This window comes from Crotalus tigris, unplaced genomic scaffold, assembly GCF_016545835.1.
Source record: "Crotalus tigris isolate CLP2741 ecotype Arizona unplaced genomic scaffold, ASM1654583v1 scf7180000024345.2110221, whole genome shotgun sequence".
NCBI classification, from domain to species: domain Eukaryota; kingdom Metazoa; phylum Chordata; class Lepidosauria; order Squamata; family Viperidae; genus Crotalus; species Crotalus tigris.
Genome location: NW_024100514.1, coordinates 1046773 through 1060966, shown reverse-complemented (window position 1 = coordinate 1060966; position 14194 = coordinate 1046773). Strand labels below are relative to the sequence as shown.

Here is a 14194-nt window from a genome sequence, read left to right as displayed (position 1 = left end):
AAGTTGCTTCTCTCTTTGGTTAGTTTCCATCCGTTGCTTCTTGTCCTGCCTTCAGGTGCTTTGGAGAATAGCTTGACTCCCTCTTCTTTGTGGCAACCCCATATTTTTGAAGATGGGAACTACATCAGCTATTTTCCAGTCCTCTGGAAGACACCAGTCCTTTTTTGAAACCTCCATATCCTTTCCTAAATTTACATCCCTTATAATTGAATCACAACCAGAAGGTGGCTTCTCTTTTTGGATGTCTTGCTCTTCTTGCATGTGTAATGCCTGATTCACACTTTCCCCTATCCAAAACAATTTCTTCATCTTGGACCACGATCCCCAGCTTATTTGAGTTATCATCAGCACAACTACCTTGACCTGTTTCCTTAGTGTCCCTATTAAGGTCAGCAAGGGCACTGTATCTGTTATGCAGAGACACAGTGAAAGTTTTGTGTTTATGGTTCATAGCTCTTGCCTGCCAGACCCCACAATTGTCCATACTGCCCTTCTCCTGCAGGATCTTTGAGGTAGAGGGGGCTGACAGCGCGGATTTTGAACTGTTGCATATCTAATGGGGACACATTGTTAGCAACTAACCTGCAATTCATTTGTTTGCCTCCAAGAATCCTGAACTTACAGATAACATCACTCATTAAATTACTATAAAGGTCAGTTCTCACAGGATTTTCTAGCCCTAGCAGTTCCATTTCAACCACTACAGATCAGTGAATAGAGTTCTTGATTCTTTTCAGTACTTTTTTTTTTTGTTGACCAAGAGCAAGATGGAAAACATCAATAGGTTTAAAGGTCATGATTTCTATCTGGGAAATGTCAGTCCAAAAGAGGAGACAGAAAGACATAGAAATATATCTATCTTCTTCAAATTCACAAGGAAATCACAAGATGTGCTGGAAAGGTCACAGAGAATGCAAAAGTGCTTCCAATTCCTCATATAACAATAGCTCAACAGTTTTCATAGCAGTGAAGCTCCAAATGGATTCCAAGTTGCACTAATATAGCATTGCTGTAGTTGGCTCATTCATGATGTAGCCTGTTATATACAGTATGCCCAACTGCAGGTTATTGAATAAACAGCGGTTAAACAAACTATGGCTTAGTGTAATGTAGAATCCATTTAGCACTGAACCACTCAAAATCATCATAAAAAAATAATTTAAATATAGGGCTCAATGATAGGCTAAATCTCTATGGACTTTGTTTTGCCTTGGAGGAAGAAAGATCCCAAAGCTAACGTACCTATTGATAAATGCCGCATAAGCTACTGGGAAAGACATTTCATTTCATTAGTTCCAAACTTGCCTTAATCTCTACCGGACAGGCAACAGTTTTAGGAGAGCTTGTTTTGTATAATTAATCAACCGCTTAGTTGTTAGAATTCACCTTTATGAAACTGTATTCTGTAATTAACATCTTTTGTAATTTTCAGGCCATTATTTTTGAATGAGTATTAAGGATCTCACAGATGCTTTCTTGGCAGAATATGAGAGCTCTTTGTTTCAGCTTGGCCTTTTCTTCCTTTAGATATCCTTTAGTTTTTCAAAAAAGAAAAATGTCCCAAGTGCATCTGAAAAAAAAAAAAAAACAGTAAAGGAGCTGGAAATTTAGGATTAATCAAGGGAGGTTTGAACTGGCAATTAGTCTCTTTAGTACACAAAACCATCTGAAAGCACACAAATTAGGACATGAAATATTAAAGACACAGTCAGATAAGGCTATTAGCTTGAATGCTTCCTCTGAATGTGCACTGTGAAAGACACACAATGACTGTTCTAAGTGTATCCATGTTATGATCCTAGGAGCCAAAAGTAATTAAAAACATTTATTTGTTCCTCTTATGCTTCTGCTAGTTATTATGTTTTTGCTTCTTATTTGCTTAAGTTTATATCTCACATTTCTTTCATGAGCTCAAGGGAGCAAAATTGCACATCTCTCTCCCCCCCTGCACCCAAGCTTCCCTTAATAGCTACCCTATGAAGTTGGAAGGCCTAAGAAAGAATGACTGACCCCAGCCACACACCGAGTTTCCATGACTGTAGACTTGAACTCAAGTCTCCCTGATCCTAGTTCAATATCTTAACCTAAACGAGTTGCCTAAACATCCTATGAGATATAGCAATGTTATTTCTAAGGTAAGCCAATGAGAAAGGCTGCCCTATTTGGAAAATAAACCCTCTTATATAAAATGAAATCTTTCTATAACAATCATGAATTTATCCATGATTTCTACTTTCACACTTCTGACTAAAAACCTCTTTCAATGTCATGCTCATAAAATATAACAAGAGGCAGGATTCCCAGAGAAATGTGTTAATGTGTAGGCTACATTTTCATTGAGTAACTGGCAATTCTGGGAAAAGAGATGTTTTCCAATTGGTCATGTCTGGGTTAATATGAACAAGCCAGTTTCCTATCCATAAAACAAAAGATCACAAGTTGCACAGGTGAGAGGATAGCTGTGTTTCCCTCTGGAGAATTACTCAACTCAATTCAACTCAATTCAACAGGAAAGGATAGGGTAGGGTAGGGTAGGGTAAGATAGAATCTGGAAGGGACCTTGGAGGTCTTCTAGTCCAGCCCCCTGCTCAAGTAGGAGAACCTATACATCTCAGACAAGTGACTGTCCAGTCTCTTAAAAAAACTCCAGTGATGGAGCATCCACGATTTCTGGAGGCAAACTATTCTACTGGTTAATTGTCCTCATTGTCAGAAAGTTTCTCCTTAATTCCAGGTTGCTTCTCTCTTTGATCAGTTTCCAACCATTGTTTCTTGTCCTGCCCTCTGGTGCTTTGGAGAATAACGTGACTCCCTCTTCTTTGTGGCAGCCCCTCAAATACTGGAATACTGCTATTTCTTCTTTTCTTTAGACTAGCCAAACCCAAGACCCGCAGCCATTCTTCGTATATTTTAGTCTCCAGGCATTTGATTATCTTAGTTGCTCTTCTCTGAATTTTTTTCAAACTCTCAACATCTTTTCTGTGGACCAAACTTGGCTGCAGTACTCCAGGTGTGGTCTTACTAGGGTTTTATAAGGTGGTACTAATACTTTTGTGATCTTGATTCTTGTAATCACAGAATAAGAGTTAACTATGTAATTATATTTGCTACAAAGGAAATTGGAAGATCTTTCTAGTTCTTTTTATCTTTTCTTTCACTTTTTAATCTCTTTCTTTGTTCTTTTATTCTGTGGTTTTATGTTCTCGTTAGAACTTTCCTTAAAATTTATGTAAGAGGATTACTCAACCCAACATTCCACTGGCTTTTACGGAACAAATCTGAAAGCCTTAGCCATGAGCACTTATGAATTAAATGGCAAAGCAAATACTCTATTCTGAGCTTCTCTCAGAAAAAAATGTCTGGGAATTAAACAATTAAAGAATACTGTCACTGTGTGGAACACAAGAAAAACAAATATAAAACTCAAAGGCTGTACAAATTTTGGATTTTTATTTACATATTGCTGCTTCTTCATTCAAAAATACTTCAATAGATAGGATTTTCCACATCAAAGTATTTTAAAAACATTGATAGAATAGATTTGTCTAATCTTTATTTGGTTATGTTTTCTTATTTCAATAGTTGTAAATGATTTCAGCTAAGTACGTTTAACAGTCTACTTCCTGCTGGAGAAATAAAAGATAAAGTCATAGGCTAAACATTGTGCTTTTACAGTTAAGAGATTCTAAATCTCTGGGACTTTGGAATTCAGACAGACAAGCACCTTCCACATAATACCCCAGATGATAAGAAAGACAAAAAAAGTGTAGATAGTGGGTGGGGCAGCAGAGACAGAATAGAACTAGAAAAAAAAATCACAAGATATAACGACCTGCAAATAGAAATAGAAAGTCTGGGGCAAAAGAAACAAAGGAAGTACCAATAGTCACTTTGGTGAAATCCCAAAACAATAGGAATACCACTTGAAGACCTCTGGCATTGACAAAATTACTGTCAATTTCACAAAGCAGTTTTACTTCGAACAGCTTACATGCTACCTTTAATAGCATCAAACAACATCTACCTATCCCACATACTTGAGAAAGACTGGATAGGTGGATAAAAATGATATACCCAATCTAAACATTTGGCTGACTGTGTGACGAACCATAATAATAACACACCCACACACCCCAGTGAGGCACTACCTTGATGTGGCTTGCACGCTCCAAGGAAGATGAGAGCTATGCCAGAGGTTCAAGCATACTGGTCTCATCAGAGGAGCAGATAAAAAATGCCTCTCTCGTAAACAATATGATGAGATGTAATTTAAAAAAACCCAAACTAGATCTGTCTCACCAAGGTTAACAAGGACCATGACAGGTGTTGGAATCCCTGCACATCTGGTGACAAACGGGCTTCAGGAATGTTAGCTGAGCAATCAGGGACAGCAGCTGTTTGACTGTTATCCTGGAAGAAAAGTTATTGACCCATAGCAAATATATGAAAGCTGAAAAGAAAGAAATAATGATCAAGTCCAACGAGAAGAGGATATCTGAAAGAATGCAACAGTTCTAAAAATAACAGAATCCAGAATCAGAAATAACAGAACAGAAACTAGCAGATCAACACTAATGTATAATATGAAGTAAAGTATAAGAAACTACTGAATTCTGTTCATTCTCAAACTCCCTCTCCTCTGTCTTCTCTTCAGAAAGAACAAAACCATCTATCTAAAAAACAAGAGGAATGGAAATAAAGCGTGATTAAGCATCTAGAACACCACAAAAACAACAGAATAAGGTTGCTCGCACTGAAGCTTGTTCCAAAGAAACAGTTAACACTAATATTAAAAGGTGTCAAAATGGTAATATCAAATATAAGCACCAGCTCACTGCAGGAAACAAACCAAGTAAAGTACAGCATGGCTGCAGTTATAATTGAAAAACTTGGATGAAAAATCAACAACGAAGGGAATAAAAGCCAAATTGTACCACCAAATGGGATATCAGATTGGAAAGTAAGATCAGCCTTCTAAAATCAGATGCAAACCAGCTAGAACAGATGAAACAAAGAAGCTGAAGAACAAGAAAGGCAAACAATACCTGAACAAGAAATATCACCTAGAAACAAGGAAGATCAAGGAAGTAATGGAAATAAAAAAGCAGCAAATAACAGCTATAGCCAAGAAGATTGGCAGATATGAAGCTTGAATTGCACACTATAAACAAAATCTTCAATTACAGTCAAATTAGAAATATTTTCCCCAATCCATTAATGGAGAGATTGCAATGAACCAGTGAACACCTGATAAACAATATAGTTCTGGGTGCATCCAGGGAAGAACCCGAAGAAATACAACAATAATACAGTTTGAATAAAGGAGGTGGATAAGAATAAAAAAGAAGCTGAAATGAAAGAATTTATAATAGCGCTGAAATGGTGGGAAAAGGAGCAAGGAACATTAAGAATTGGTCAGCATCAGGGCTGCATGGGTTTTGGTTGAAACATCTGGCTGGTTTCCACCCACTCACTGCCAAACAGTTTAACAACATACAGTACTGCACAAGCTTTTTCTACCTGAGCAGAAAGAAACCCATCCAAATAGTAAAAGAACAAAATATCAGCTCCTAATTGACAAAACAATTTTGGAAAACTGCAACAGAAGGAAGACCAACTTGAACTGATTGATTGCAAGAAGACATTTGACTTGGTTCCACCTGATTGGACACACAAGTGCCTAGAAATAACAGGAGTCAGTACAAACATTAGAAGCTTTATGCAAAGATCAATGGCACAATGGAAGATACAGTTACTAGTCTTCCAGTTATAGACTGGAAAAGGTTAATATCAAAGAGAGAAATATTTCAAGAAGTCTCACTATCATCATTAACTGTTTGTCTTTGCATTAATTCCTCTGTTAAATATACTGAACAAGTCAGCCTACGGCTAGCAAATATCAAAACATGTGCCAGGCTAACCCACTTCTTTTACATGGATGATTTGTAGCTAAATGGAAAAATATTATTTGAAACAGAATCGTTGCTCAGCACATACAGATACGGCAAAGGGAGTAAGCTCATTAAAGAGAGATCCAATCTGGATCTAAAGAGAAATTTCCTGACAGTAAGAACAATTAATGGAACAGTTTGCCTCCTGGAGTTGTGGTGCTCCATTGCAGGAGGTCTTCAAGACAAGTTTAGACAGCTATTTGTCTGGGACACAATAAGGTCTCCTTACTTGGGTGGGAAGTTGGATAAAAGACCTCCCTTCTAGTCCCTATGCTACTATGATGCAGCCAAGATATTGCAATGGAGTGTGGATTGGACAAGTGTGCCACCTTTGCTATCAACAATAACTCTCTATCCTAGGTCCTTGGGAAGGACTCAATAGGTGGATAAAAATGTCAAACCTAGTCTAAACATCAGGCTGACTGTGTGATCAACACAATAATATTCAAAAATTGTTATTAAATCAACAGCTCTTCCAAAGAAAGCTAGCATATCTTCTGTTAGAATGATTCTGTCAGATATGGGACATAGCAATTAGGTTGTTTTATTTTTGGCTCACTCATGGAAAGTAGAGCTATTGCTAAGTGCTTTATAGAAATAATTATTCATCGGTTGATATAAGTCCACCCACTCCTTTTTCATTCATCTGATGTGAAAATGCAGCTATGCCCATGTTCATATGTATTATGAAAAGACTAAGAAATCTGTACTCAAAATCTGATAAAGAGATAATGTTCACAGAGGATTGAGCAGTCAATCAGATGAGCAGATTTTATATTATAGTCCATTTCAAAAAGTCAAAGTCATTATTATTTAAATAGAATAAAACTTTGAACGTTGGACCTAATTTGTGCAAGCGTACACTTCCTTATCATTGCACTGTTGTCTTTCTTCTTTAGTACAATTGTTTCAAAACATATTCCAATAGCAAAAGCAGAAAAAAATAATTTGATGCCCAAATTCAATATCTTAACTGAATTATAAGTTAGAGATGCTCCCAACTCAAGAAATGGGAAATGTTAGATACGAAACCAGTCTATCCCACTTGTTGCCTTCAAATATAGGGCCCTGGATGTTCTCTGAGCTTATTTGTTTTCTTGTAGACATTTGCAGAAGTGCACTGATGATAATGTTACCTAGTTGGGTAATGAAATGTCTTAAAGAAAGAAAAAACAAGCTCAGAGAGACCAAGGAGCCCACAGTTGAAACCTGAGCTACAAATATTCTCTTCTATCAGTGCCTTCAAATATATTGTGCTTAACAATCTTATTTTCTTCTACTACCCCCTATATATCCCTTATCCCAGTGGTTCTCAACCTTTTTAATGCCGCGACCCCCAACTGGTTGTAAGTCGAGGACTACCCAACCGGTCGTAAGTCGAGGACTACCCAACCAGTTGTAAGTCAAGGACTACCCAACCAGTCGTAAGTCAAGGACTTTCTCTGCCCGGGAGCACCGCGCATGCGTGGTGCTGCCCCCTGCGCCGGCCGAGGCGTAGCTGGCAAGCGGCAGAGACAGAGCAGGCCGACCACCGGGTGGGCCACCAGCTGGCCCAGCCCAAGGGAGGTAAGGCACCCGCCGGGCCCCACGCGCGCCAGCAACCCTCCCTGTGCCTGCCGGCCTCCCACCTCCCACCCCTGGCCCTCTTTTACTTACATTTTTAGTAGTTCCTCAGCAGGGAGGGGTGGAAACTTCCAGACAGCTCGCCTTCGCTGCAGACAACTTGCAGCATAGTTTGCAGAATGGGACTTTTGGTGGGCTCAGCAGGGAAGAGACAGCCTGGACAATTCCTATTGGCTTTTGAAAGCCAATGGAATTAGACTCTATTCAAGAGAGTCTATTCTGTTGGCTTTCAAAAGCCAATAGAATAAAAGGCAGTAGCACAGCTAAGGAAAAGGGGGGGGGGGAAAAGGCGGACTGCGTTGTTTGGAGACCCCGTGAAATGGTCGTTCGACCCCAAATGTGGTCGTGACCCACAGGTTGAGAACCGCTGCCTTATCCAAACAGATACTATATGGCACTATGAAACATTATTTCACAAATATATTTTTTTTATTTAAACTTCCTGATTATTTGAGAACCATAACACCCGAATGAATCTCTGTGTACATTGCTAACCCTCTCCTTCAACATACAGGTTTTTCTACATTTCTTAGAAACAATGACTGAGGGGATGTCCTACCAGGATATAATGATCAAAAAGTTGAGCTATTAAGGGTGACTACTGTAAAAAAAAGTGCTAGGCATTAAGATTCATAGTCCTTTTTGAGACCTAGGCATTTAATAAAAATCTTGAGGAGTGTGAACAGGAAGAATTTTAAACAATATATGCTTGTAGTAAAGGTCAGTTTTAGCTGAGCTCCACCTGAGGGAGTTAATCTCTTCCGTGATTGGGGAAAGATCCGGTAATGCTGATGAGGCATTGAAATAAATAGAGCGCACTTGGAAAAGCAGAGGGAGAAATTCAAAGTTGGAGGAAAAAAGAAGGAAGAAAATATGGAGGTGGATAAAAGTAACAAAATAAACAAAGAAAAGATAAAATACATTTCCATAACTGGATGTTAGTATAAAGTGTTTTTCAAAAGGAGATAATTAGATGAAAGGAAGACCAAACAGTAACTATTAACTAAAATATCCATGCTGACAGTCTATCTCCAATTGCCACACATGTGAAGGTCAGACAATTGAAGGGTTGAGTTTATGCCCTGTTAATTAACTTTCTAATGTTTTGCTGCCACCAGAGGCTCAACAGACAGCGCAAATTGTTTATCAAAATGCGTCTGGCAAATGCTACAGTGATAAATTAAACCAGGCCAGAATAAATAGCAGTTTGAACTCACTAAAAACTCTTGTTTTCACACATACTTATCCATGGCATCATTATGCTTTGATAACATCATTTTTCTCTTGCCCATGGTTTGTTCTTATTTTGTCTATAATTTATAGACAAAACAGCCTAAAATCATCATTAGGTGTACAAGGATATGTGTTTTCCTCCTTTAACCAACATTATCCCACCAGAGCTTTGGGTTGCATAAATTCTATTATTTATTTATTTGTTTGTTTGTTTATATTTTTAACATGCAGACAGCCCAGGTTCGAATCTCAGAAAAAAGGTATGTCTGGTTGATAAGAACTAAAGAGTTCAAAATAGCTATTCCAGTTCTCCTTTAATTCTTTGCTAGCAATCCAAATTTTAGAAATATATACGGTGTCGCAGTTGTGACTGACATGCCTGTGGATGGCTCTAGTTCGAGCTGATACAAGGCAAAAGATTTCTTTCTCCCATATTTGGGCTGACAGGGTGTATCAAATAGCACTCAAGATATATATATATAACAGGATGTATCAAATATCACTCAAGATAATATATATATATATGTATATATATCCCACCTTTATTATATTTTATGAATAACTCAAGGCAGCAGACCTATCTAATATTCTTTCTTCTTCCTATTTCCCCCACAACAACACACTGTAAGGTAGGTTGGGCTGAGAGAGAGTGACTGGCCCAAGTTCACCCAGCCAGCTTTCATGGCTAAGGTGAGACTAGAACTCACAGTCTCCTGATTTCTACCCGGTACCTTAAACAGTAGACCAAACTGGCATCTTGCCACCCATTACTTTGGAGGCAAAATCAGATGATTTGCTGTGAATGAGATCACAAATGTTGGAAGGGGCAGACATGATTCCCTCTCTACTCCCTAGCCAGCTTCCATGACAGCCATGTCTCTCCCTTGGTTTGCCTTCCAACAAGTCTCTACCATGACTTGTTTGTCTTCCATACCTGTCACTTCCTCCCTTAGTGTTTTGCTCCAGATTTCCAACAAAACAGAGGAGAGAAAAGCAGAGCTCCGCTATTCTATTGGGGGTAAAAAGAGGCTGTGTTAGTGCTATTCTATTGCAATAATAACCAATAAGATTTCCTCTGTTCTTTTTGGGGAAGAAAGAGCATTTTCCACAATTCCATCTCAATAATATTCTCTTTACTATAGATGCGGTAATCCTGTTTTTTTTTTTCACTGCGGTGTTCAGAAATTAATTAATTAATTTCCTATCCACAAAATAAAAAAAAATATTGCCCAGTAGCTAATCAGTTGGACTTCTCCAGTTCGATAGAAACCAGCTAGTGGAACAATCATGGCATGGTCTGGTTCCCTCTTCCCCAGACCTATCTCCCCCCCCCGGATGTTCCAAAATGATTATTTAATGTAAGGGGGGGGTGCTGAAATGAGAAGGGGCAGGCCCACCAGCCCAGAGAATTCCAGGCTAAATCCTGAAACCAGCCTCCTCCCATTCCTGTTGCAGAGGATTTGTCCACTGGTTGGGAATATACTGAAAAGAAATGGTAGCAAACAAGAGGAGAAAAAGAAAATTACTTTGATACATTCAGTACTATGGTCAACGCCATTCAACACAGCAGTTCACACAAAACACAACAGAAGCAGGATGGATTGGCAATATGGGCATCACATTTTTATGCCTCCACAGTTTTGGCTCAAGGATGGATGGTTAGCACTGTACCTCCATTGCAGGAAAACTGCAGCACAGAATAACCTTGAGGGAGAAGGGGAAGAGATGTTGCCTAGGAAATGAGCAGAGGCAGACAAGAGAGGCAGAAGCCCCCAGTGCCTTAATAGATAGAGGAAGAAACCTAGGTAGGACCTAAGCAGGCAAAAATGGTAATGGGAAGTTTGTACTTTCAGACTTACGAGATTCTGTTAATGTGGCCTTACAAGAAAGTATAGTATAATTAATTCATCTACTATGCATCACCCTGTTTCCTATCTGGTTTACCTGGGAAGGCTGGCAGGACACCCTGAGACATATAGTGATATTGCATTGGTATTCTAAATCTACCGTATCCAACACCATTAATACTGCAATCTATAAATTCTGAAGAACAATATACAGTACATTCTACAGCAAACATGTGTTCTGAACTATTTAATACTCTGTATTTGTGCACCAATTTGTGACACAGTGTGGCAGCAAATGGGTGTAGCATCATTAACTGAGAAAATGTGAGAAAAATGCCCACAGTGGTATGGCCATGTCCTACGAGAAACACCCCACACTGTTGCCTGCCTCTCCTCCCATTTTAATACAGGTGGAAAGCACCCACATAGGTAGGCTGAAGCAAAGATGGTAAGACACAATAAATGCAGACATGAAATCTGTCCAATTGCACTCGGATGCTGCATTTGATCATGTGAAATGGCATGCATGAGTCCGAAAAGTGGACCCTGCACCTGCGGGAAAAGAAGAAGGAGAAGGAGAAGGAGAAGGAGAAGGAGAAGGAGAAGGAGAAGAAGAAGAAGAAGAAGAAGAAGAAGAAGAAGAAGAAGAAGAAGAAGAAGAAGAAGAAGAAGAAGAAGAAGAAGAAGAAGAAGAAGAAGGAAGAACGAGAAGGAGAAGAAGAAGAAGAGAAGAAGAAGAAGAAGAAGAAGAAGAAGAAGAAGAAGAAGAAGAAGAAGAAGAAGAAGAAGAAGAAGAAGAAGAAGAAGAAGAAGAAGAAGATTTGTGCATTCAATTTGTCATACACAGTCTGTCAGGCCAATAATTTTGTGATACAGCTTTGAGTTTTTTCCTCAATGCACAAGGAAACCTCTCCCCATGTATTTCTGTTTATAAGGTGGCATTTTTTTTTATAAAAAGCAGAAAAAAACTAAAAAAGCATAGAGAATGTATAATCTAAACTGTAACACTAAGACCTAAAAAGCTATTGCAAATAATTAAGATGGTGGACAGGTTTTGTACATAATACATGATGAACAAACTCCCCTTTTTGACTAGCAAGATATGAAAAGGTAGAAAGCTCAGCAGAGCCCATACTTAAATGAGAAGCCTGCTTTATATTTTCAATTCCAGATTTACCCAGAAACTAAGCACATGATGCATTCTTTCTACAGAGTTTTGTAACTAAAGCAACGGTTAAATAACTCTAATGTCGAGACAAAAGGCAGCATCAGGATTTTGCAATAGGGCATGTTTAAGCTAAATAAAACACAGATTCATTAGCAGTTACTATATTGGTTAAAAAAAACTAATGTCAAAATAATTCCTATTTAAATGTGCATACAGTACTTTGCCTTGGAATAAAAAAGAACAGAAAACCTCAACAGGTTTCCACCATGAATAAGTAGTTGCATTAAAGAGAGTTAAAGAAAAAACAAAAAACCAGGGAAACTGCCATATAGTATCTCCATTTTCAAGGCAATTTGAAACATATGCCAATATAGTAGATTTTGTAGACCACACCCTCACCTCCTGGGCAAATTCACACAGGCACAGCCACAGAAAACTAACTGAGATTTCTCCTTAGCAACCAATGGCAGCTGCTTGGCTTCTTGAGCAGCACAGCCTAATAAAGAGTCAGGAACTAGTTCAAAACAATTTCAGGCCAGTCAGGAGAGTTCAGCTCTATCATAATTTACCTGGGGGAGAGAGAGGGGGTCATGGTTTATTGGCCCACGTAAGGTTGCCTTTGTATGTACTAAGAATTTTTCAACAGTATGTTGAACACGATGTAATGACTGTACTTCTTCTGAAACCATAAAGCAAAGTCCTTTGTACGTACTGTGTTTCTTCGAAAATAAACCTCACCCTGAAAAAAAGACCTACACTGATTTGTGGGGGTGAGCCTAATATAAGCCCTACTCCAAAAATAAGCCCTAATTAGGACCCCGCCCATTCTGTCACACCTGGCTGCTACAATGGGGCAGGAGGCCGTGCGGCACATTGCACCGCTATCACAAGGCAAGGCAGGTGGGGGAGGGTGGAGCTGCCCCATGTACCCCACACCCATTTCCTTCAGCTCCCCCCAGTCAGGCCATTCCTTGCTCCCTTTCACTCCTCCCGCAAGCCGGACTGCCATGCTACCGTATGGAGGATGGGCGGGGTAGGCCTGGTCACCCTCCACTGTTTCGGAGCCAGGGGGGAGTGACGGTGAAAGGTTCCACTGCCACTGGGCCCGCTTGAGGGACTTTCTTCATGCTCCACCCCACAGATCACCTGCCCAATGGCAGGCACCACCTCCTTCTCCCCCGCCAACTCTCCTGTGGCTTGCGCTGTGACCGGGCGGCACAAGCCTCTCCCTCCACCAGCCCTCCATCGCCGCCACTGGAGAGAACGGAGAACAGGAAGCAGAGCAGTTCTGCACAGAGATGCAGAGCAGAGAAGAGCACTTGCTTGTCATCCTGCATCGCCCTGCATCTCCCTTCTTCGTTCTCGAAATGGCAGCCCTGTTTCCTGCCGCTTCTCCTCCAGAAAACAAAAAAATTCAATACTAATCTGCTTTCCAGCTCTGGCGCATTTCTCTCCTGCTGCAGGGAAACAGAGTTCGTGGGACTAAAAAAAGTTCAATCAGACCTTCCAACTTCTCGTGGAAAAAAAATCTTGTGAAGTTAGAAGGTCTGCAACAGGAGAGAAACCCACCCATCCTCCATATGGTAGCATGGCAGTCCGGCTCAGGAGGGGAGTGAAAGGGAGCAAGGAATGGCCTGGTTGGGGGGGCTGAAGGAAGCAGGTGCAGGGCGCGTGGGGCAGCTCCAGCCCCTACCCACCTGCCATGCGGGCTCCTGCTGGATGGGGCTGTTGGTGCCGCCACCGCAAGGCAAGGCAGGTGTCACGCAAAATGTAAGACATCACCTGAAAATAAGACCTAACTCCTCTTTTGGAGGCAAAAATTTCGGGGTCTTACTTTCGGGGAAACACGGTAGTTTGGTGCAAAGTGTGATTTGGTAGGTCAGTAGCTAATGCTCTGATTATGTAACTCCTTTGAAGGTGTCCTCTGTTCTTTTTAGTCCTCCATTGGAGCATGGACCTAAGAATAATTATGTCAACATTCTTCAAAGGAATTTTACACTAAAATCAGGCATCAGGAAGAACAATACTCTGTCTAAACAAGACCTCAAAGTGCTTTTTACTTCTTGATGGCATTTCTCCACAGGGATGCTTTTTTATAGCAATTAGGGCTAACATAAGAAAATACCAGTGAAAAAAATAGTACAGACAGCACCACTGAGTACAGCTGACACCTCCAATTGCAGCCTTTGTTTCTTCAAATCGCATAATAGTAATCAGCTAAAAAAAGGTTTCGCAGATACAAAATCACATGAATGCCACAAGGAAATCAAAGTCAAAGAGATTGGTTTAGTTCCCATGTTGATGATGCCCACAACGCCTTTAAAAATCAGGTTGTTTTGCCAGGCCTTGGGGTAAGCTGCTTGGGGAATCCC

At 40.0% G+C, this 14194-nt stretch overlaps 1 protein-coding gene across 10 annotated transcripts in view; it reads right to left on the bottom strand.

The window, feature by feature from the left end:
- The window catches only part of TEX2 (testis expressed 2), a 102185-nt gene that overhangs the window by 73222 nt on the left and 14769 nt on the right, over positions 1-14194 (bottom strand). For 4 of the 10 annotated variants that reach the window (XM_039326842.1, XM_039326840.1, XM_039326844.1 and 1 more), the window contains exon 2: positions 1387-1570. The exons of 3 other annotated variants lie outside the window; for them this stretch is intronic. Coding sequence is in view for 1 of the 7 variants with exons in the window: in XM_039326838.1 (XP_039182772.1) it covers positions 1243-1261 (19 nt within the window). In the remaining 6 variants the exon portion in view is untranslated. Of the gene's footprint in view, positions 1-1242; positions 1267-1305; positions 1329-1386; positions 1571-7607; positions 7632-14194 lie in introns of those variants that run through there. 3 more of the 10 variants (XM_039326843.1, XM_039326845.1, XM_039326838.1) reach the window with 3 other exon arrangements.